The following is a 21,876-nucleotide window of genomic DNA, read 5'->3' as shown; positions in this document are numbered from 1 at the left end:
GGAAATTAATAAAAATTCGTTTTTTTGGGCAATGGGGACCATTTGTCGACAGGGACGAGATGGGAATCATTTGATTCGTATTAAATAGTAGATCAATAATTCATATGCCATTTTCCCGAAAATCCAATTTTAACCCGGGAAATTAAGAAAAATTCGTGATTTTGGGCAATGGGGATCAGTTGTCGACAGGGACGAGATGGGAATCATTTGATTCGTATTAACGAGTAGATCAGCGCTGTCCAACGTTTTCACTTTATCGGGCGCAACTGGCTCCTGTTTTCCGACGTGCGGGCGCCTTTCGAAAAATACAAAACTACTATAGAAATAAGCCTACTGCTACTAGTACAACAACTACTACTCATTATTTATTTGTTATTAATATTATCATCATTACTATTATTATTATTATTATTTTGAAAATTGATACATACCTAGTGCACGTTTGCTGCCAGTTGAAGGAAATTGGTGTGTAGCTGGAACAGGCTGCCCTTATTGCGTCATCCAGGTGAGAGGGTGTCAAGGAGGTTCGGTACTTATTTTTGATCATGTTGATGGCAGAAAATGCGACTTCGCAAATATAAGTTGAGCCAAAGCAGGAATAATTTTTTTTAGCAACTCTGCTCAGAGGGGGTATTTTACTCTGTCTGTTAGAATCCATATATTAGTACAAGTTGCATAGGAAGATTTCAAAACTTTATCTTCTTGAATAGTTAGGATTTCAAGTTCTAAATCTTCAAGATTATAATTTCCAAACACTTCACATATCCTACTACCAAGATGAACAACATCAACAGAGACAAATGGATTATTGATGAACAGAACCACTGGTTCGAATGCTACAAACTGGGCAAATCTGTTCCGAAACTCAAGAATAAGAATTTCCAAATGCTTTGAAAATTTTGAAAGATCACAACCAACACAATTTACCTTTTCCACCATAGATTTGAAGTTTGGAAAGTGAGAAAGGAAATTCCTGTTTAAGTGAGTAATCCACAGCTTCATTTTCTTTTGAAAAGCATTAACTGTACTTATCATGGCTAAAATGTTATGGCCTTTCCCTTGCAATTCTAGATTTAACTCATTTAATTTGAAAGTGATATCTGCCAAGAAAGCTAAATCTAGCAACCATGATGTTTCATCGAATAAAAGGAGTCACGAGTACAGTTGCAACTTTTCGCAACACACACGAGTTCACACAAAGAGTATTGCCCAAGAAAGAGCGACTCTATTCTCACAATGGCAATTTTTCAAGGCGCGATATGACAAAAGACGATCGGGTAAAGACAGACAGCGCCGCCAGCAGCAGGCACGCGAACTACCGCGGTTGCCATGGTGTAGCGGTAGCCTTATCCATTTGTAAAGTAACAAATGTTCAAATTAACTGTTGTGAAACTATTTCTTCGATTTTGTTGAATGCTTTTTCAGAGAGTTCAGAACAGTCAGAAGTGCAAGTTACTATTTTCGAAATGAAATAACAGAAATAAAAGAAAATCTAATGTTGAATACAAGAAATTTTGCGTAGTTTGAGTTCGATTTCAGAGGGCGCCAGGAAAATGCTTGGCGGGCGCCATGGCGCCCGCGGGCACCACGTTGGACAGAACTGGAGTAGATCAATAATTGATATGCCATTTTCCCGAAAATCCAATTTTAAACCGAAAAATTAATAAAAATTCGTGATTTTGGGCAATGGGGACCAGTTATTGACAGGGACGAGATGGGTATCATTCGATTCGTATTAAAGAGTAGATCAATAACTGGTTTGCCACTTTTTCAAAAATCCAATTTTAACCCGGGAAGTTAATAAAAATTCGTGATTTTGTTTAGTGGGGACCAGTTGTCGTCAAGGACGAGATGGGAATCATTTGATTCGTATTAACGAGTAGATAATAATTGGAATGCCATTTTCCCGAAAATCCAATTTAGACCCGGGAAATTAATAAAATTCGTGGTTTTGGGCCATGGGGACCTGTTGTCGACACGGACGAGATGGGTATCATTCGAATAGTATTATGAAGTAGATCAATAATTCATATGGCATTTTCCGATAAATCCAATTTTAACCGCGGAAATTAATAAAAATTCGTGATTTTGGGCAATAGGGACCATGTTCGACAGAGACGAGGTGGGTATCATTCGATTCGTATTAAGGAGTAGATAAATAATTGAAATGCCATTATCCTGTAAGTTCCATTTTAACCCGGGAAGTTAATAAAAATTCGTGATTTCGGGTAATGGTGGCCATTTGTCGACAGGGACGTGATGGGTCTCATTTGATTTGTATTAAAGAATAGATCAATAATTGTTACGCCATTTTTCCGAAAATCCAATTTTAACCCGGGAAAATAGTAAAATTCGTTATTTTGGGCAATGGGGACCAGTGGTCGACAGGGACGAGAGGGGTGTCATTCAATTCGTATTGACAAGTAATTCAATAATTGAAATGCAATTTCCCGAAATCCAATTTTAACCCGGTAAATTAATAAAAAGTCGTGATTTTGGGCAATTGGGACCAGTTGTTGACAGGGACGAGATGGGTATCATTCGATTCGTATTAACGAGTAGATCAATAATTGATATGCTATTTTCCCGAAAATCCAATTTTTACCCGGGAAATTAATAATAACTCGGGTTTCTGGGGAATGGGGATATATTTTCGACAGGAAAGAGATGGGAATCATTTGATTCGTATTAACGAGTAGATCAATAATTGATATGCCATTTTCCCGAAAATCTATTTTTAACCTAGGAACTTAATAAAAATTCGTGATTTTGGGCAATGGGGACCTGTTGTCGACACGGACGAGATGGGTATCATTCGATTCGTATTAAAGAGTAGATCAATAACTGGTTTACCACTTTTTCAAAAATCCAAATTTAACCCGGGAAGTTAATAAAAATTCGTGATTTTGCTTAGTGGGGACCAGTTGTCGACAGGGACGAGATGGGAATAATTTGGTTCGTATTAACGAGTAGATCGATAATTGGAATGCCATTTTCCCGAAAATCCAATTTGGACCCGGGAAATTAATAAAATTCGTGATTTTGGGCAATGGGGACCTGTTGTCGACACGGACGAGATGGGTATCATTCGAATAGTATTATGAAGTAGATCAATAATTCATATGGCATTTTCCGATAAATCCAATTTTAACCGCGGAAAATAATAAAAATTCGTGATTTTTGGCAATAGGGACCAGTTGTCGACAGGGACGAGGTGGGTATCATTCGATTCGTATTAAGGAGTAGATAAATAATTGAAATGCCATTATCCTGTAAATCCCATTTTAACCCGGGAAATTAATAAAAAATCGTGATTTCGTTTAATGGTGACCATTTGTCGACAGGGACGAGATGGGACTCATTTGATTTGTATTAAAGAGTAGATCAATAATTGATACGCCATTTTTCCGAAAATCCAATTTTAACCCGGGAAAATAGTAAAATTCGTGATTTTGGGCAATGGGGACCAGTTGTCGACAGGGACGAGATGGGTGTCATTCGATTCGTATTAACGAGTAGATCAATAATTGATATGCCATTTTCCCCAAAAACCAATTTTAACCCGGGAAATTAATAAAAATTCGTGATTTTGGGCAATGGGGACCTGTTCTCGACAGGGAGGAGATGGGAATCATTTGATTCGTATTAACGAGTAGATCAATAATTGATATGCCATTTTCCCAAAAATCTAATTTTAACCCGGGAAATTAATAAAAATTCGTGATTTTGGGCAATGGGGACCAGTTGTCGACAGTGACGAGATGGGTATCATTCGATTCGTATTAACAAGTAGATCAATAACTGGTTTGCTACTTTTTCGAAAATCCAATTTTAACCCGGGAAGTTAATAAAAATTCGTGATTTTGCTTAGTGGGGACCAGTTGTCGACACGGAAGAGATGGGTATCATTCGAATAGTATTATGAAGTAGATCAATAATTCATATGGCATTTTGCGACAAATCCAATTTTAACCGCGGAAATTAATAAAAATTCGTTTTTTTGGGCAATGGGGACCATTTGTCGACAGGGACGAGATGGGAATCATTTGATTCGTATTAAATAGTAGATCAATAATTCATATGCCATTTTCCCGAAAATCCAATTTTAACCCGGGAAATTAATAAAATTTCGTGATTTTCGGCAATGGGGATCAGTTGTCGACAGGGACGAGATGGGAATCATTTGATTCGTATTAAAGAATAGATCAATAATTGATATGCTATTTCCCGAATATCCAATTTTAACCCGGGAAATTAAGAAAAATTCGTGATTTTGGGCAATGGGGATCAGTTGTCGACAGGGACGAGATGGGAATCATTTGATTCGTATTAACGAGTAGATCAGCGCTGTCCAACGTTTTCACTTTATCGGGCGCAACTGGCTCCTGTTTTCCGACGTGCGGGCGCCTTTCGAAAAATACAAAACTACTATAGAAATAAGCCTACTGCTACTAGTACAACAACTACTACTCATTATTTATTTGTTATTAATATTATCATCATTACTATTATTATTATTATTATTTTGAAAATTGATACATACCTAGTGCACGTTTGCTGCCAGTTGAAGGAAATTGGTGTGTAGCTGGAACAGGCTGCCCTTATTGCGTCATCCAGGTGAGAGGGTGTCAAGGAGGTTCGGTACTTATTTTTGATCATGTTGATGGAAGAAAATGCGACTTCGCAAATATAAGTTGAGCCAAAGCAGGAATAATTTTTTTTAGCAACTCTGCTCAGAAGGGGTATTTTACTCTGTCTGTTAGAATCCATATATTAGTACAAGTTGCATAGGAAGATTTCAAAACTTTATCTTCTTGAATAGTTAGGATTTCAAGTTCTAAATCTTCAAGATTATAATTTCCAAACACTTCACATATCCTACTACCAAGATGAACAACATCAACAGAGACAAATGGATTATTGATGAACAGAACCACTGGTTCAAGTGCTACAAACTGGGCAAATCTGTTCCGAAACTCAAGAATAAGAATTCCAAATGCTTTGAAAATTTTGAAAGATCACAACCAACACAATTTACCTTTTCCACCATAGATTTGAAGTTTGGAAAGTGAGAAAGGAAATTCCTGTTTAAGTGAGTAATCCACAGCTTCATTTTCTTTTGAAAAGCATTAACTGTACTTATCATGGCTAAAATGTTATGGCCTTTCCCTTGCAATTCTAGATTTAACTCATTTAATTTGAAAGTGATATCTGCCAAGAAAGCTAAATCTAGCAACCATGATGTTTCATCGAATAAAAGGAGTCACGAGTACAGTTGCAACTTTTCGCAACACACACGAGTTCACACAAAGAGTATTGCCCAAGAAAGAGCGACTCTATTCTCACAATGGCAATTTTTCAAGGCGCGATATGACAAAAGACGATCGGGTAAAGACAGACAGCGCCGCCAGCAGCAGGCACGCGAACTACCGCGGTTGCCATGGCGTAGCGGTAGCCTTATCCATTTGTAAAGTAACAAATGTTCAAATTAACTGTTGTGAAACTATTTCTTCGATTTTGTTGAATGCTTTTTCCCAGAGTTCAGAACAGTCAGAAGTGCAAGTTACTATTTTCGAAATGAAATAACAGAAATAAAAGAAAATCTAATGTTGAAAACAAGAAATTTTGCGTAGTTTGAGTTCGATTTCAGAGGGCGCCAGGAAAATGCTTGGCGGGCGCCATGGCGCCCGCGGGCACCACGTTGGACAGAACTGGAGTAGATCAATAATTGATATACCATTTTCCCGAAAATCCAATTTTAAACCGAAAAATTAATAAAAATTCGTGATTTTGGGCAATGGGGACCAGTTATTGACAGGGACGAAATGGGTATCATTCGATTCGTATTAACGAGTAGATCAATAATTGATATTCCATTTTCCCCAAAAACCAATTTTAACCCGGGAAATTAATAAAAATTCGTGATTTTAGGCAATAGAGACCAGTTGTCGACAGGGACGAGGTGGGTATCATTCGATTTGTATTAAGGAGTAGATAAATAATTGAAATGCCATTTTCCTGTAAATCCCATTCTAATCCGGGAAATTAAAAAAAAATTCGTGTTTTTGGGCAATGGGGACCATTTGTCGACAGGGACAAGGTGGGAATCATTTGTTTCGTATTAAAGAGTGGATCAATAATTGATATTATATTTTCCCGAAAATCCAATTTTAACCCGGGAAATTAATAAAAATTCGTGATTTTGGGCAATGGGGACCAGTTGTCGACAGGGACGAGATGGGAATCATTTGATTCGTATTAACGAGTAGATCAATAATTGATATGCCATTTTCCCGAAAATCCAATTTTAACCCGGAAAATTAATAAAAATTCGTGATTTTGGGCAATGGGGACCAGTAATTGAGAGAGACGAGATGGGTATTATTCGATTCGTATTAACGAGTAGATCAATAATTGATATGCCATTTTCCCCGCAAAAAAATTTAACCCGGGAAATTAATAAAAATTCGTGATTTTGGGCAATGGGGACCTGCTCTCGACAGGGAGGAGATGGGAATCATTTGATTCGTATTAACGAGTAGATCAATAATTGATATGCCATTTTCCCGAAAATCCAATTTTACCCGGGAAATTAATAAAAATTCGGGATTTTGTTCAATGGAGACCAGTTGTCGACAGGGACGAGATGGGTATCATTCGATTCGCATTAACAAGTAGATCAATAATGGTTTGCCACTTTTCCGAAAATTCAATTTTAACTCGGAAAATTCATAAAAATTCGTGATATTGGGCAATGGGGACCTGTTCTCGAAGGGGAGGAGATGGGAATCATTTCATTCGTATTAACGATTAGATCAATAATTGATATGGCATTTTCCCGAAAATCTAATTTTAACCCGGGAAATTAATAAAAGTTCTGGATCTTGGGCAATGGGGACCAGTTGTCGACAGGGAAGGGGTGGGTATCATTCGATTCGTATTAACAAGTAGATCAATAATTGGTTTGCTACTTTTTCGAAAATCCAATTTTAACCCGGGAAATTAATAAAAATTCGTGATTTTGCTTAGTAGGGACCAGTTGTCGACAAGGACGAGATGGGAACCACTTGATTCGTATTGACAAGTAGATGAATAATTGAAATGCCATTTTCCCGAAAATCCAATTTTAACCCGGGAAATTAATAAAATACGTGATTTTGGGCAATGGGGAATTGTTGTCGACACGGACGACATGGGTACCATTCGAATAGTATTATGAAGTAGATCAATAAGTCGTATGGCATTTTCCGATAAATCCAATTTTAACCGGGGAAATTAATAAAAATTCGTGATTTTGGGCAACAGGGACCAGTTGTCGACAGGGACGAGGTGGGTATCATTCGATTCGTATTAAGGAGTAGATAAATAATTGAAATGCCATTTTCCTGTAAATTCCATTTTAACCCGAAAAAATAGTAAAATTCGTGATTTTGGGCAATGAAGACCAGTTGTCGACAGAGACGAGATGGGTATCATTCGATTCGTATTAACAAGTAGATCAATAACTGGTTTGCCACTTTTTCGAAAATCCAATTTTAACCCGGGAAGTTAATAAAAATTCGTGATTTTGCTTAGTGGGGACCAGTTGTCGACAAGGACGAGGTGGGAATCATTTGATTCGTATTAACGAGCAGATCAATAATTGGAATGCCATTTTCCCGAAAATCCATTTTAGACCCGGGGAGATAATAAAATTCGTGATTGTGGGCAATGGGGACCTGTTGTCGACACGGACGAGATGGGTATCATTCGAATAATATTATGAAGTAGATCAATAATTCATATGGTATTTTCCGATAAATCCAATTTTAACCGCGGAAATTAATAAAAATTCGTGATTTTGGGCAATAGGGATCAGTTGTCAACAGGGACGAGGTGGGTATCATTCGATTCGTATTAAAAAGTAGATCAATATTTGAAATGCCATTATCCTGTAAATCTCATTTAAACCCGGGAAATTAATAAAAATTCGTGATTTCGGGTAATGGTGACCATTTGTCGACAGGGACGAGATGGGACTCATTTGATTTGTATTAAAGAATAGATCAATAATTGATACGCCATTTTTCCGAAAATCCAATTTTAATCCGGGAAAATAGTAAAATTCATGATTTTGGGCAATGGGGACCAGTTGTCGACAGGGACGAGATGGGTGTCATTCGATTCGTATTGACAAGTAATTCAATAATTGAAATGCAATTTCCCGAAATCCAATTTCAACCCGGAAAATTAATAAAATTTCGTGATTTTGGGCAATTGGGACCAGTTGTTGGCACGGACGAGATGGGTATCGTTCGTTTCGTATTGACGAGTAGATCAATAATTGATAAGCTATTTTCCCGAAAATCCACTTTTTACCCGGGAAATTAATAATAACTCGGGGTTCTGGGGATTGGGGATATATTTTCGACATGGAAGAGATGGAAATCATTTGATTCGTATTAACGAGTAGATCAATAATTGATATGCCATTTTCCCGAAAATCCAATTTTACCCGGGAAATTACAAAAAATTCGGGATTTTGTTCAATGGGGACCAGTTGTCGACAGGGACGAGATGGGTATCATTCGATTCGCATTAACAAGTAGATCAATAATTGGTTTTCCACTTTTCCGAAAATTCAATTTTAACTCGGAAAATTCATAAAAATTCGTGATATTGGGCAATGGGGACCTGTTCTCGAAGGGGAGGAGATGGGAATCATTTCATTCGTATTAACGATTAGATCAATAATTGATATGCCATGTTCCCGAAAATCTAATTTTAACCCGGAAAATTAATAAAAGTTCGGGATTTTGGGCAATGGGGACCAGTTGTCGACAGGGACGGGGTGGGTATCATTCGATTCGTATTAACAAGTAAATCAATAATTGGTTTGCTACTTTTTCGAAAATCCAATTTCAACCCGGGAAATTAATAAAAATTCGTGATTTTGCTTAGTGGGGACCAGTTGTCGACAAGGACGAGATGGGACTCATTTGATTTGCATTAAGGAGTAGATAAATAATTGAAATGCCATTTTCCTGTAAATTCCATTTTAACCTGGGAAAATAGTAAAATTCGTGATTTTGGGCAATGGGGAATTGTTGTCGACACGGACGACATGGGTACCATTCGAATAGTATTATGAAGTAGATCAATAAGTCATATGGCATTTTGCGATAAATCCAATATTATCCGGGGAAATTAATAAAAATTCGTGATTTTGGGCAATAGGGACCAGTTGTCGACAGGGACGAGATGGGACTCATTTGATTTGTATTAAGGAGTAGATAAATAATTGAAATGCCATTTTCCTGTAAATTCCATTTTAACCCGGGAAAATAGTAAAATTCGTGATTTTGGGCAATGAAGACCAGTTGTCGACAGGGTCAAGATGGGTGTCATTCGATTCGTATTGACAAGTAGTTCAATAATTGAATTGCCATTTTCCCGAAAATCCAATTTTAATCCGGGAAATTAATAAAAATTCGTGATTTTGCTTAGAGGGGACCAGTTGTTGACAGGGACGAGATGGGTATCATTCGATTCATATTTACGAGTAGATCAATAATTGATATGCCATTTTTCCGGAAATCTAATTTTAACCCGGGAAATTAATAAAAATTCGTGATTTTGGGCAATGGGGACCAGTTGTCGACAGGGACGAGATGGGAATCATTTGATTCGTATTAACGAGTAGATCAATAATTGACATGCCATTTTCCCGAAAATCCCATTTTAACCCAGAAAATTAATAAAAATTCGTGATTTTGGACAATGGGGACCAGTTGTTGACAGGGACGAGATGGGAATAATTCCATTCGTATTAACGAGTAGATCAATAATTGATATCCCATTTTTCCGAAAATCTAATTTTAACCCGGGAAATTAATAAAAATTCGGGATTTTGGGCAATCGGGGCCAGTTGTTGACATGGACGAGGTGGGTATCATTCGATTTGTATTAACAAGTAGTTCAATAATTGGTTTGCCACCTTCCCGAAAATTTATTTTTTACCCGGGAAATTAATAAAAATTTCTGATTTTGGGCAATGGGGACCAGTTCTTGAAGGGGACGTGATGGGAATCATTTGATTCGTATTAACGAGTAGATCAATAATTGATATGTTATTTTCCCGAAAATCTAATTTTAACCCGGGAAATTAATAAAAATTCGTGATTTTGCTTAGTGGGGGCCAGTTGTCGACATGGACGAGATGGGTATCATTCGATTTGTATTAAGAAGTAGATCAATAATTGGTTTGCCACTTTCCCGAAAATGCAATTTTAACCCGGAAAGTTAATAAAAAATCGGGTTTTTGGGCAATGGGGACCAGTTGTCGAGAGGGACGATATGGGCATTTATGGTTTGGGTACAAAACCTCGCGGCCAGAATCTCGCGTCGACAACCTTGCGGACCAAAACCTTTTTTGGCCAAAACCTCGCGGCCCAAAATCACGCCGGCCAAAAGCTCGCGTTGCCAGAATCCTGCGTCCCAAAATCTCCCCTGACCAAAACCTCGCGTCCCTGTTCTCGGGACGCATAATCTCACCTCGTCTAAACTACGCGGCAAGTAATTTCGCCTGGGAAGAAGTGTCGTCAGGAACGTCGTCACGAAGATTCCTTCGATGTAGAATGTTCTATATATAGCTATATGAATATATTTTCTAATAACACATAATTGTGTTATAATAATGAGAAGAAAAATTTAACGCGTGTTCTGAAAATCTATCCTATATAAAATTGAAAATGACTATGTTCTTCTGTCATACTACTTGAGCCACCCGACCGATCTCGATCAAATTTTCAGCATATATGTGGTTTGAGCCTAGGATGGTTTTTATTTCACTTTGACGGTGACCTTAGGAAATTCTAAGAAAATCTAATAACATATATGAAAGCATGAAATAACATGCGTCCCTTGATTATGTCTTGTAGGTTAAAGGAGACGTAGAAGATGAGGATGAGGCAAATGATGGAATAAAAAAGTGGGAGGAAAAGAGAATACTCCGAGAAAGCCCACACTCATTATATTTTGTATCTTTATTATTATTATTATTATTATTAGTAGTAGTAGTAGTAGTAGTAGTAGTAGTAGTAATAATAATATGGAATTGCATATTAAGAAACTCATTGGGTCATTCTGCAAGGTTTTGGTCAAGCGAGATATTGATCCGCGAGGTTTTTGGACAGCGAGTTTTTGACCAGGTTAGATTTTGGCCCACAAGGTTTTGGGTGGTAAGATTTTGGCCACGCGAGATTTTGCCCGTATCCCATCAAATACAATATCTCAATCTACAGACCTTTCTTTCACTTTTCCACATAGTCTCCGCTTTTTGCTCACATCTTTCCCTATTGTTCTGCAAGTTTGAAAATACCCTTGCCATAGAATTCCATTCCATCTGCCCGTAGGCACTGACACACTGCTTGCCGAATATCCTCCAAGGTCTCGCAGCGACGGCCTTACGTCTGTTCCTTCACAAAACCGAAAAGATGGTAGTCGGAGGGTGCCATGTTGGGAATGTAGGGAAGGGGTGGAAGTGTTTCCCACCCAAATCTCCTGATCTGCTCCATACGTGGTTTGCGAACCGCATTATGCTGTTGAAGGATGATCTTCTATCCAGTAAGTTTATCACGCAAAGCACAACGGAGCTTCAAAAGTGCGGGCAGAATATATTGTTTGTCCTGGATGTAGCTGGCAGAATATATTGTTTGTCCAGGCTCAAGAAAGACAACCAGAATCCAACCGTGTGCATCCCAGAAGATGTTCCCGTAACTTTCCCGACCGATTGCACTGTAGTTGCTTCCTTCTTCGGTGGCAAATTCAAGTGGTGCCATTCCACGCTCGGTCATCTTGTTTCAGGTCCATAATGATGGAACCTGCTACATCTCCAATCAGCATACTCGTCAAAAAGTCATCACCTTCATGACGAAATCTCCGAAGAAGGGTTTTGGCAATGGTTAGTCTCTGACGTTTGTGGTCCTCAGTTAATAAACGTGGGACCCAACGGGCGCAAGCCTTCCGATAACCTAAGCTGTAAATTATTTCTTGCACTACATTTGAAAAAGTTTGGTATTTTGGTCTTCCCTATAAACTTTTTCTTTTGATCTTTTTCCCTGTTATACCAGCTTTATTTTTCATTTTCTTACTTACTACCTGAGCTATGTTTCAATCAACAATCACTTCTCACATCCCATCTTTCTTCACTACGGGGTTCCCCATGGTTCATTACTATCTCCCCTTCTCTATCTCCCTTATGTAACTGATTTCCCCCTCTTCCTCCCACGTCATGCTCTATCAATATGCTGACGAACCCGTTTCTTGCTGTTGTTCACTATGTCCAACACCAAATTTTGCAGCGATTTCATTCACAGTGATACGCCTCTAATCAGCTCATCAACTCTTACCTTGTTGCGTTCCGTGGAAGAAGTTCGAGGGCTCCCGCTGCGAGGATCATCTTCGATATCCGTGGTTCCATCCTTAAAATGTTTCACCCACCTTCTAACACTGCTGGCACCCATGCACACTTCTCCATAAGCATGCTGCAGTCTGTGGTGAAGTTCAGAAGCAGATTGATCCTCTTTAACAAGGAATTCAACCACAGCACGCTGTCGAAACGAAACACCGCTGCCCGCCATTTTGTAAATCCTGCCTGTGATCACGTACAAGCAACAAACAGCGTCAACGGCTGGAAAGAGAGAGAGAAAGAAGCTTGAGATGATATATTTGGGTTCACTTACAATTAAAGATTACGGTTATGAAAACATGTTGCTCACGACTTTCAGTATGCTTCTGTTTTATACTCAGGAAGATCTTATTCATTCAATAAAGTAGGGAGATAATTACAATGCAGATGTGTGGACATTATAGCGATTAACCATAATTATGAGTAAGGTAAGAAGGAAGGAATGATGTTAAAATACGTTAGACATCACATCAACGGGTCTAGTAGACAAATGTATGTTATCATCTGATTCGAGGGCAGCTCTGAATCTGATGAAAACAAGGGGAAGCCCTTTTAGGACAGAAAACTACTGTGCAAAGGATGGAATCATGCACGGCGGGGTTGTATCGGTGATGGTCATCGATGAGAATGTGATCGGTGCTGTTTGGATAGCAAGTAGTGGTAGAGTGTAAAGAGAAGTAAGAGAGGAGTGAGGGGTCTAATTAGAGCGCAGAGGTGGATTGGATCAAAAAGTAAGAGATGGTGGGAATCCAATCGTAGAAAGTTGTAGCGAAGACGTAACGTTTCTAAGTGGTAGAGGATGTGCGGAAAGGGTATTTGATTGTATAGATCTCGGGTAGGACTGGGAAGGCGAATGCGGAAAGCAAGATGAAGGGCATATCGTTTCAGGATTTGTAAGCGAGTATATAAGGATGGGACGGCCGAGATCCAGGCAAGAAAGGCAGAAGTATGGACCGGGAGTAAGGACAATTTATATGTAGTGAAGAGTGTGAGCATTGAGTCCCCAAATGATACTGGTCAAGCGAAGTAGAAGGTTGACTCGATTATAAACCTTCTTACAGATGGTTTGTAGATGAAGGAACCATTTAGATGTCGGTCAAAAGTAACGATAAGATAAGTCAGTGTATTCTGTAGTTGTAATGGAAGATGGTAATCGACATAAGCATGGGAATGGTAGTCGACATGAACATGGAAATTAGCCGGATTCCGGTACACTTTAAATCTTGTATAGGGCGGGAGAAGAGTGATAGTCTGTGTTTTGTCAGCGTTGAGCTTGAGGCGCCGTTTCTTCACCAAGAAAGAAAAACATCGATGGCTGTTTGTAATATACTGTTAATCTGTTGAATAGTGGAGGCGACAGCAAGAAACGGGTGTCGTCAGCATATTGATAGAAAATGACGTGGGAGAAGGAGGGGCAAAGTCAGCTAGATAAAGCAGATAGAGAAGGGGAGGGAGTGATGAACGTTCGGGAACCCCAGAATGAAGAAAGATGGGATGTGAGAAGTGATTGTTGATGGAAACATAGCTCAGGCAGTAAGTAAGAAAATGAAAAATAAAGCGGATATAACAGGGAGGAAGATCAACGAAAAAAGTGTATAGAAAAGACCAAAATGCCAAAAATTTTTAAATGCGTTTTCTAAATCTAACAGAACTAGGCAGGAGGGTTGGGTGAAATTAAATTGTTTTGTTATGTGATGGTTAGGTGGAGGATTTGGTCATTGATATTGAATTGGGGTCCAAAGCCTGCTTAGTGAAGTGGAACGAAATTACGTTCGGGGAGATGGAGACGGGACGAGAATGCGTTCAAGTAATTTACAGAAAACAAGAGTACGCTCTACGGGACGATAGGGAACCGGTAAACTGAAATGGTTGTTTGTTTCGTTTCAAGAACATTAACGGGTATAGGTTTTTAAATAGGACTGTAGGAAGCCAGTACCTAATATAAACGTGTAGATGGCAGCCAATAGGTAATGGATGGGAACCTGTAATAGCATTTCTTTTGCCAAGAAGACTGTGATGAATTTCTTCGACTGTAATAGACGATGTGAGAGCAGAATCTTGAGTAAGTGCGTAATTGGAATGGTGCTCAAGGGCAATTGAAGAAAGCTTGGGTGTGTCTGTAGGGTGAAGGGGAATGAAGAATCTGGTGAGAGAGAAGTAAAGATGCCTTGGAAGAGGCGAAAGCATTAGGTTTAGTGAGGTTATATTAGAATGGCTGATAATTAGCAAGAAGTGGATACGGGGTACAGGAACTTTTGCCTGTGAGGACATGAAATCGCTTCTAGAATTTAATACAATGGAATGATGTATCAAGTTGGTTGTAGGAAGTAATATACTGATAGCGTTTATAACCGACAAGGTAATTATTAACTGTCCTTTGGTATTGGCGATGGAGGTGGAGTAATTCGAAGTTACCCGTACGAGTGAAATCTAGAATGCTGACGGAAGCGATAAATGAAATGGAGATATCGTGGGGAAAGGGCTGGGAGAAATGGATGAACAGTGCTCTGAGTTATGTACTGTGCAGAAGCAGTATGAATGGCGCCAGTTATTGAATCAAGAGATTTATAATTTTGTCTTCTGCTGTAGGGAGAAGGATGTAATCTATCTTTGTTTGGAAAGAAGTGCGGTATCCATGCCAGTTTGTTTTGTCAAAGCGAGTTACAGTGCGAATATGTGGTGACGAAGTAGGGGGAGTACGATGCAGAGATGTGAGGGTGAGGAGAATAGGTACATGATCACTGTGAACGGATCTAACACAGTAATAGTATGCCGTGTAAACAGATTTGAAAAAATAATGTCCATATCGGGCGTTGTGCTACTTTCAGCGTTTGTCGGTTTGGGTACGTCGTGAAAAAATCGTTAGTCTAAGTAGTGAGGTAAGTTCAGAAATGGTCCTATTAACGGGCAGCGCGGCTATGAAAGTTGATATCAGTTAATATGATATCGACTTTCTACTTCAAAATGAGCAAATCTCTATCTCTTGAAATAAAGATTATTATTCTAAATAACATGAGGCTATTTCGAAGATATGAAACAAAGATGTTAAGAGACAGTTTAAATTAGCAATCAACCGCCCTTTCCTTTGCTTTCAACGCCACAAATAGTATAAAAAGAAGAGCAAGAATGTTTGCTTCATCAAAATTGAAATAAACTTTATAAAGTACTGGAGACTACAACAAATATGAGGGAGAGTTTTTTTTTTAACACGTGATCTATTCAAGAGATTTTAGCCTTTATTAACACCGACATTCCCACTAAGAATGGAACATTACCACCGCGAAAGCCCAATTATTTCTTACATCTTACAACAGCGTGAGTCTGTTTCACAACTTCTATGATACACCTACAAGTGCAATTACGCGTTTCGCTTGTGTGATGTGTCAATTAACTTGTTCCTGGGTGTAGTGTTATTCCATAATATACTGAAGTCTGATATTAAGTGCGCCAATAAACATAATAAAATATTCCCAATGTCATTTTTAATTACATGTTTACCGCACAGAGTCTTCTGCTCCGAAAAGACAAAACATCACATTTCGTAATGGTTTATGTAAACGAAAGGCAACATTTGCTATTTAGTTTCGTTGCTGTACGGAAAATGTACGAAAACTGGTACGGAATAACGTCCTCTTGTTTCAATTCTCAGCATGAGCACGTGTGATTCGAATTCTGACTTGATTTTATTTCCAAATATCAAGTATTCACCTCAAAATGCTTCGCTTTACAAATCCGAGTATCCGCTCAGATAAATTCCTGTAGTTCCCGACACTCTCTAAACAGTTTCTTACTTGCCATTAGATTATATTGTAGTTGAACGATAGTCCCAACTGCAATAAGTAATTATATATTTAGGTATTTTACAAATGAAAAGTATCTACCGCATCCATTTCTCTGTTAATGAACTATAAGTGCTTATTTACACAGCCAAGGTAGTTACCCAAGTTTCAAGACATAAACAGCACCCGTTCAGCTAGTGACATTTACTTACAAACCATCTCTCTGGAGTTCACTACACGATCTCGACATCAACGAAATGAAAAACAGGGAAGTATAAAGGTATGTCTATACACTTATATAATCGTTATACACTTATACAATGAGTTATATACTTATATTAGACTGTAAAGCCTGAATGTACTTCGCTTCAGTACTTTATTAAATATTATTGACTTAGAAAAATCAAAAATGCACCATGCCCAGTTTCTGCAGTCTCCTAAACGTTTTCAATAGTTGCCACTAAGAAGTGGTTGTTATAATGTATCTCTTGCTCGATTCAAAATCACCAAGCAATTACTTTTCTCTATTTCTTTTCCCCTCTGTAGTCTTCCCTCAGGCTCAGAAACACCAGATAGACACAGTTTTACGTAAGAAGGACTGAATTTTTCTTTCGGTGCAACAAAACTACGTCAATGCTTGATAGACTGCAGTACTCGTATATATACTATTTCAATTTGAATATTTCAACTTTCTTTATCCTAAATATGCAAAAAGTTTCTTAATGTTACGTTTATAAATTAACTAAACAAATCAGTATACATTTAAATACAATTTAAATAGGTATTTATCATAATGTAAAATCAGTTCCATTTGTATATCACTTGCGTGTGAGGATTATTTTATTCTAGTGACAAGCACCCAATGTATAGCTACAAATGTAGTCAAACCGGCACCAACTCCGGATAAAACTGAAATGACGGTTCCTTATGTATACACGACTCCAAAAGTGCATTACCACCTGCAATTCTCCTTTTCCTGCAATAGCATGCAACCCAAAAAAACAAGGCGGTTGGGTAGGTTGCGAATTCGAAAGGTATTGGACAAAACCCCACTTTTGTAACAAATTTATCCGTGAGGAAAACTGCAAATAAGAGAATAAAACAAATTGTTAATAATGACAATTTTATTATCGTGACGGAGTTGGATGACATCAAAAGTTACAAAATGATCTTACTTAAGCAGTTCAAACAAGATGAATGGCAAAAAACAAATATCAGAGGAAACAATTTCTCTCCTACACCCCAGAAAAAAGAATCTCATAAAAAGAAAAATAATTATATAATGTAAAGGTTTAATTTAAAGCCCCGCCCAAAACTTTAAAATTTGACACGCGAAAGGCAAGAACAACTGAACTGAAGTGAGTGAAATTGTGCACAGACATTGCAGACGTAAAATGAGTGAATACGGGTTTCGTATTTTAATAGAAAAGACTGTTGGGTGGGGCACGGCCCCCTCCAAATATTTGATCACAAAACATCAGAAGTGCGGCTAGGAGTATGTGAGGTGTGTGTAAAGAAAATGAAGAATTGCAGCGAAACTTTACGTATGGAGAATACGCAAAAAACAAACGAATACGATTTTTATTTTCTGCGGAAAAACGGTTTTAGGGGACAAAAGCCAAAACCTCAAATCTTGAAAGTTGACTCCCAAAAACCAAAAAAGAAAAAAAAACGTGAACCGAAGTAAATGATATTGTGCACAGATATTGTAGACGTAAAATGAGAGAAAAACGGGTTTCGTATTTTCCTGTAAAAAACGGTTGGGTGAGGCACGAACCCCTTTAAACCTTTGATCGCTAACTATCAAAAGTGCTAGTAATAGTATGTCAGATGTGTGTAAAGGACATGGAGAATTGCAACATAACTTTGTGTATGGACAATACGTAAAATATAAACGAATTCTGTTCTTTGTTTTCTGCGAAAAAACGGTTTTAGGGGGGCCAAAACTCCCACCCAAAATTTTGAAAGTTGACACCCTAAAGGCAAGAAGAAGTGAATCAAAGTGAACAAAATTGTGCATAGATATTGCAGACGTAAACTGGGGATACGATTTTTCGTATTTTCCTTCAGAAAACGGTTGGGTGGGGCACCGAACCCTCCAAACATTTGATCACGAAAAATCAAAAGTGCTAGTAACAGTATGTCAGATGTGTGTTAAGGACATAAAAAATTGCAACATAACTTTGTGTATGGACAATACTCAAAATATAAACGAATACTGTTTTTTTTATTTTTTGGGGAAAAACGGTTTTATAGGGCCAAAACTCCCACCCAAAATATTGAAACTTGAAACCCGAAAGGCAAAACGTAGTGAATCAAATTGAATGAAGTTGTGCACAGATATTGTAGACATAAAATGAGGGAATACGGCTTTAGTATATTCCTGAAAAAAAGGGTGGGTGGGGCGCAGATCCCTCCAAACCTTTGATCACGAATAATCAAAAGTGCTAGCAACAGTATGTCAGATGTGTTTAAAGGGCATGAAGAATTGCAACATAACTTTGTGTATGGACAATACGCAAAAAGAAAACTGGTTTTTATGTTCTCCAGAAAAAGGTTTTAGGGTTCAAAACCCCCATCCAAAAATTTGAAAGTTCACTTCCGGAAGGCAAGAAGTGAACCGAAGTGAATGAAATTGTGTGAAACAGTGTGTCACGTGTGTGTAAAGAACATGAAGAATTGCAACGAAACTTTGTGTGTGGACAATACGCAAGAAGAAACAAATACTAGATTTTTATTTTCTGCAGATAAACGGTTTTAGGGGCAAAAGTCCCTACCGAAAATTTTGAAAGTTGACGCAAGAAAGGCAGGAAAAAGTGAACCGATGTGAATTAGATTGTGCACAGATATTGCAGACGTAAACTGAAGATACCTCATTTCGAGTTTTCCTTCAGAAAACGGTTGGGTAGGGCAACGAACCGTCCAAACTTTGGACCACGAAAAATCAAAAGTGCTAGTAACAGTATGTCAGATGTACATAAAGGATATGAAGAATTGCAACAAAACTTTGTGTATTGACAATACGCAAAAAATGAACGAATACTGTTTCTTTTATCTCTGCGGAGAAAAGGTTTTAGGGGACAAACTCCCTCATCCAAAATTTCGAAATTTAACACTCGAAAGGCAAACAGAAGTGAACCGAAGTGAATGAAATTGTGCACAGATATTATAGACATCAAATGAGGGTATATTCCTGGAAAAATGGTTGGGTGGGGCATCATCCTCTCCAAACTTTGATTAAGAAACATCGAAAGTGCTAGTAACAGTATGTCAGATGTGTGTAAATGACATGAAGAATTGCAACGAAACTTTTTGTATGAACAATACGAAAAAATAAACGAATACGTTTTTTTTATTTTCTGTCGATAAACAGTTTTAGGGGGCAAAAGCTCCCACTAAAAAATTTGAAAGTTAACGCAAGAAAGGTAAGAATAAATGGACCGAAATGAATGAAATGTGCACAAGTAAGATGAGGAAATACGTGTTTCGTATTTTCCTGAAAGAAAAAAATACTATTTATTGAACCGAGTCTTTGAGTGACGGGAGGAGTGGACCGAAGCGAATGAAATTGTCTGTAGATATTTTGTGTGTAAAATGTGGCCCTTCCTGTTTCACAAGTGTCGTGTCTCCATCCGATTTCCTTAAATTTTTCAGATCAACTACAAGCACAAGCAGTATAGCGTTTTTTATAGTATTTCAGGAGGAACTTTTAACCCTTAGAATGTTTTTGCGTATAAACAAAAACACATGTCGATTTATATCCAGTTTGCTCTTCATCTGCCAAATTTGAAGCAAAACGGATAGGGACACTTGAGAAACACGAAAGGGTCTATATAATATCTACACACAATTTCATTTGCTTCGGTCCACTCCTTGCTGCGCTATTACGGCAATATTTACTTCGTTTTAGGATGTGGCATAGGCCCCAACACTGTTTTTCTGGGATGGTTGTATAAGAATTTTTGATTAATTTTAAAGAGTTTTTACTTTCACTAGGAAATTAACATAGCTATAGAGAGTAAAGACACAGATTTGAAGTGTCAGGGCACTGTCATCTCTGAAAAGATTCGGATTCTCAGCTTTCCTATTTATTGTCTTATATGTTAAGTAAACGCCAGAACTTGTATCACTGATATCGTAGATAGTATTATTTTTTTTAAATCGTGTCTGTAACGTGTTGTCAAAACATTTATCTCCAGACATGATGTAGAGAGAAAAGAGAGAAATACATTTGTTATATATGGATATGTGATTTATGAAGTAATTGTAGGAATTACGTAGTTAAAGAACACGTGAGAGAGCGAAAAGGAGATATACAAGTCTGAACTTTCACAAAGATCCTAGATAGGTGAAGATATAGATAAAAATTGCAAAAGGTATCACGGAATTTATCTTTATTTTCTTATATTCTAGTATACTTATATTTTAGTATTGAGCTAACAACTGCTGTTGCAAAAGACTCATTTCTACAACTATCGGTTGATGAATGGTGTGTATTTACGAAATTGGCCGAGATAATTGCTTCATATAGCTATAATAATAATAATAATAATAATAATAATAATAATAATAACAATAATAATAATAATAATCATAAGAAGAAGACAATTTTAAAAGTAGTATTTGTTACAAGTTTGTCTTGCGGAGTAAGTCTTAATACGAGATTTAATAAATATAAATATAAGCGTGGTTTATCCGTGCGTGCTGCTCAAACTCCGCAATTAACTACCATAGTTCCATAGGGGTTTACGCGTATGGTACAGTAGCCTTGCATCCTCCAACCATGAATTAAGTTTCGGTTTGAACCTATGCGTGTCCTAAGGGAGTGGAGGTGATTCAAAGAGAGAAAAGTGGTTTAGAAATTATGCAAAAGTAGAATATCTCACGAGGTGAGGTGATATAGAGTTTAGGGTCCCTTTCAGCTGCAAGTCTATATAAGACATGGTTCTACAACTTAACGTGGAACTCGAACTACACGACTCCCGCCGGGAATCGAAACCCGACTGTCATGGGGAACCCAGGTACATGTAAAAATAATCGAAAATGAACGATATTGATGTCAAATCTATAGCTTTTAAGGTCAGTGACATGAATTATGATACTCCCGATATCATTCGCATCAAAGTTTAGCATTATCGACATAGAGGTTTAATGGGAGAGGTGAAAATTAAAAATTCCTAGTTGAAAGTTATGAGTGTCTAGGTTTAATGGGAGAGGTGAAAATTAAAAATTCCTAGTTGAAAGTTATGAGTGTCTATTCAATAGTTTTCGGGGTCACTGAAGTGAATAATGACATTCCCGATAGAAAAAGTACTGGCGGAAAGGACTGCTGTTATAATTGTGTTTTTTCATTCATTGTGTATAATCAGTAACCAGCTTTATACTGTTTTATTATGGTGTAAGTAAACAACACTAGTACGTAGAAATTCGTTTAAGTATTATGTTGGAAATAAATTGTTTATGACATAAGGGCGTATGTATGACACTAACATGTAGAAATTCAATGAAAATGTTAGATATGAAAATGTACACACTAAAAGGCATAATAAATAACATTTGACCTCTAAATATCAAAATGACAAAATATATATCAGTTTGCTTCTAATCTGAAAGAGTAGCTAGAGATCAAACAAAATCTTTTTTCCTCTC

At 37.7% G+C, this 21,876-nt stretch overlaps 2 protein-coding genes across 2 annotated transcripts in view; one reads left to right on the top strand and one right to left on the bottom strand.

Annotated features, from left to right (window-relative positions):
* Window positions 1–12,766, bottom strand: part of LOC145663667 (protein GVQW3-like) — a 61,058-nt gene extending 48,292 nt beyond the window's left edge. Inside the window, exon 1 of the mRNA XM_081729764.1 lies at window positions 12,390–12,766. Within this exon, the coding sequence (XP_081585890.1) occupies window positions 12,390–12,620 (231 nt within the window). The 5' untranslated portion in view covers window positions 12,621–12,766. The remainder of the gene's footprint in view (window positions 1–12,389) is intronic.
* LOC145663668 (uncharacterized) overlaps window positions 1–21,876 on the top strand; it is a 1,076,255-nt gene that overhangs the window by 187,930 nt on the left and 866,449 nt on the right. The gene's annotated exons all lie outside the window — the stretch shown is intronic.

Source organism: Thermobia domestica, chromosome 11 (assembly GCF_964235325.1).
Source record: "Thermobia domestica chromosome 11, izTheDome1.hap1.1, whole genome shotgun sequence".
Lineage (NCBI taxonomy): Eukaryota > Metazoa > Arthropoda > Insecta > Zygentoma > Lepismatidae > Thermobia > Thermobia domestica.
This window is presented reverse-complemented; position numbering and strand designations above follow the sequence as displayed.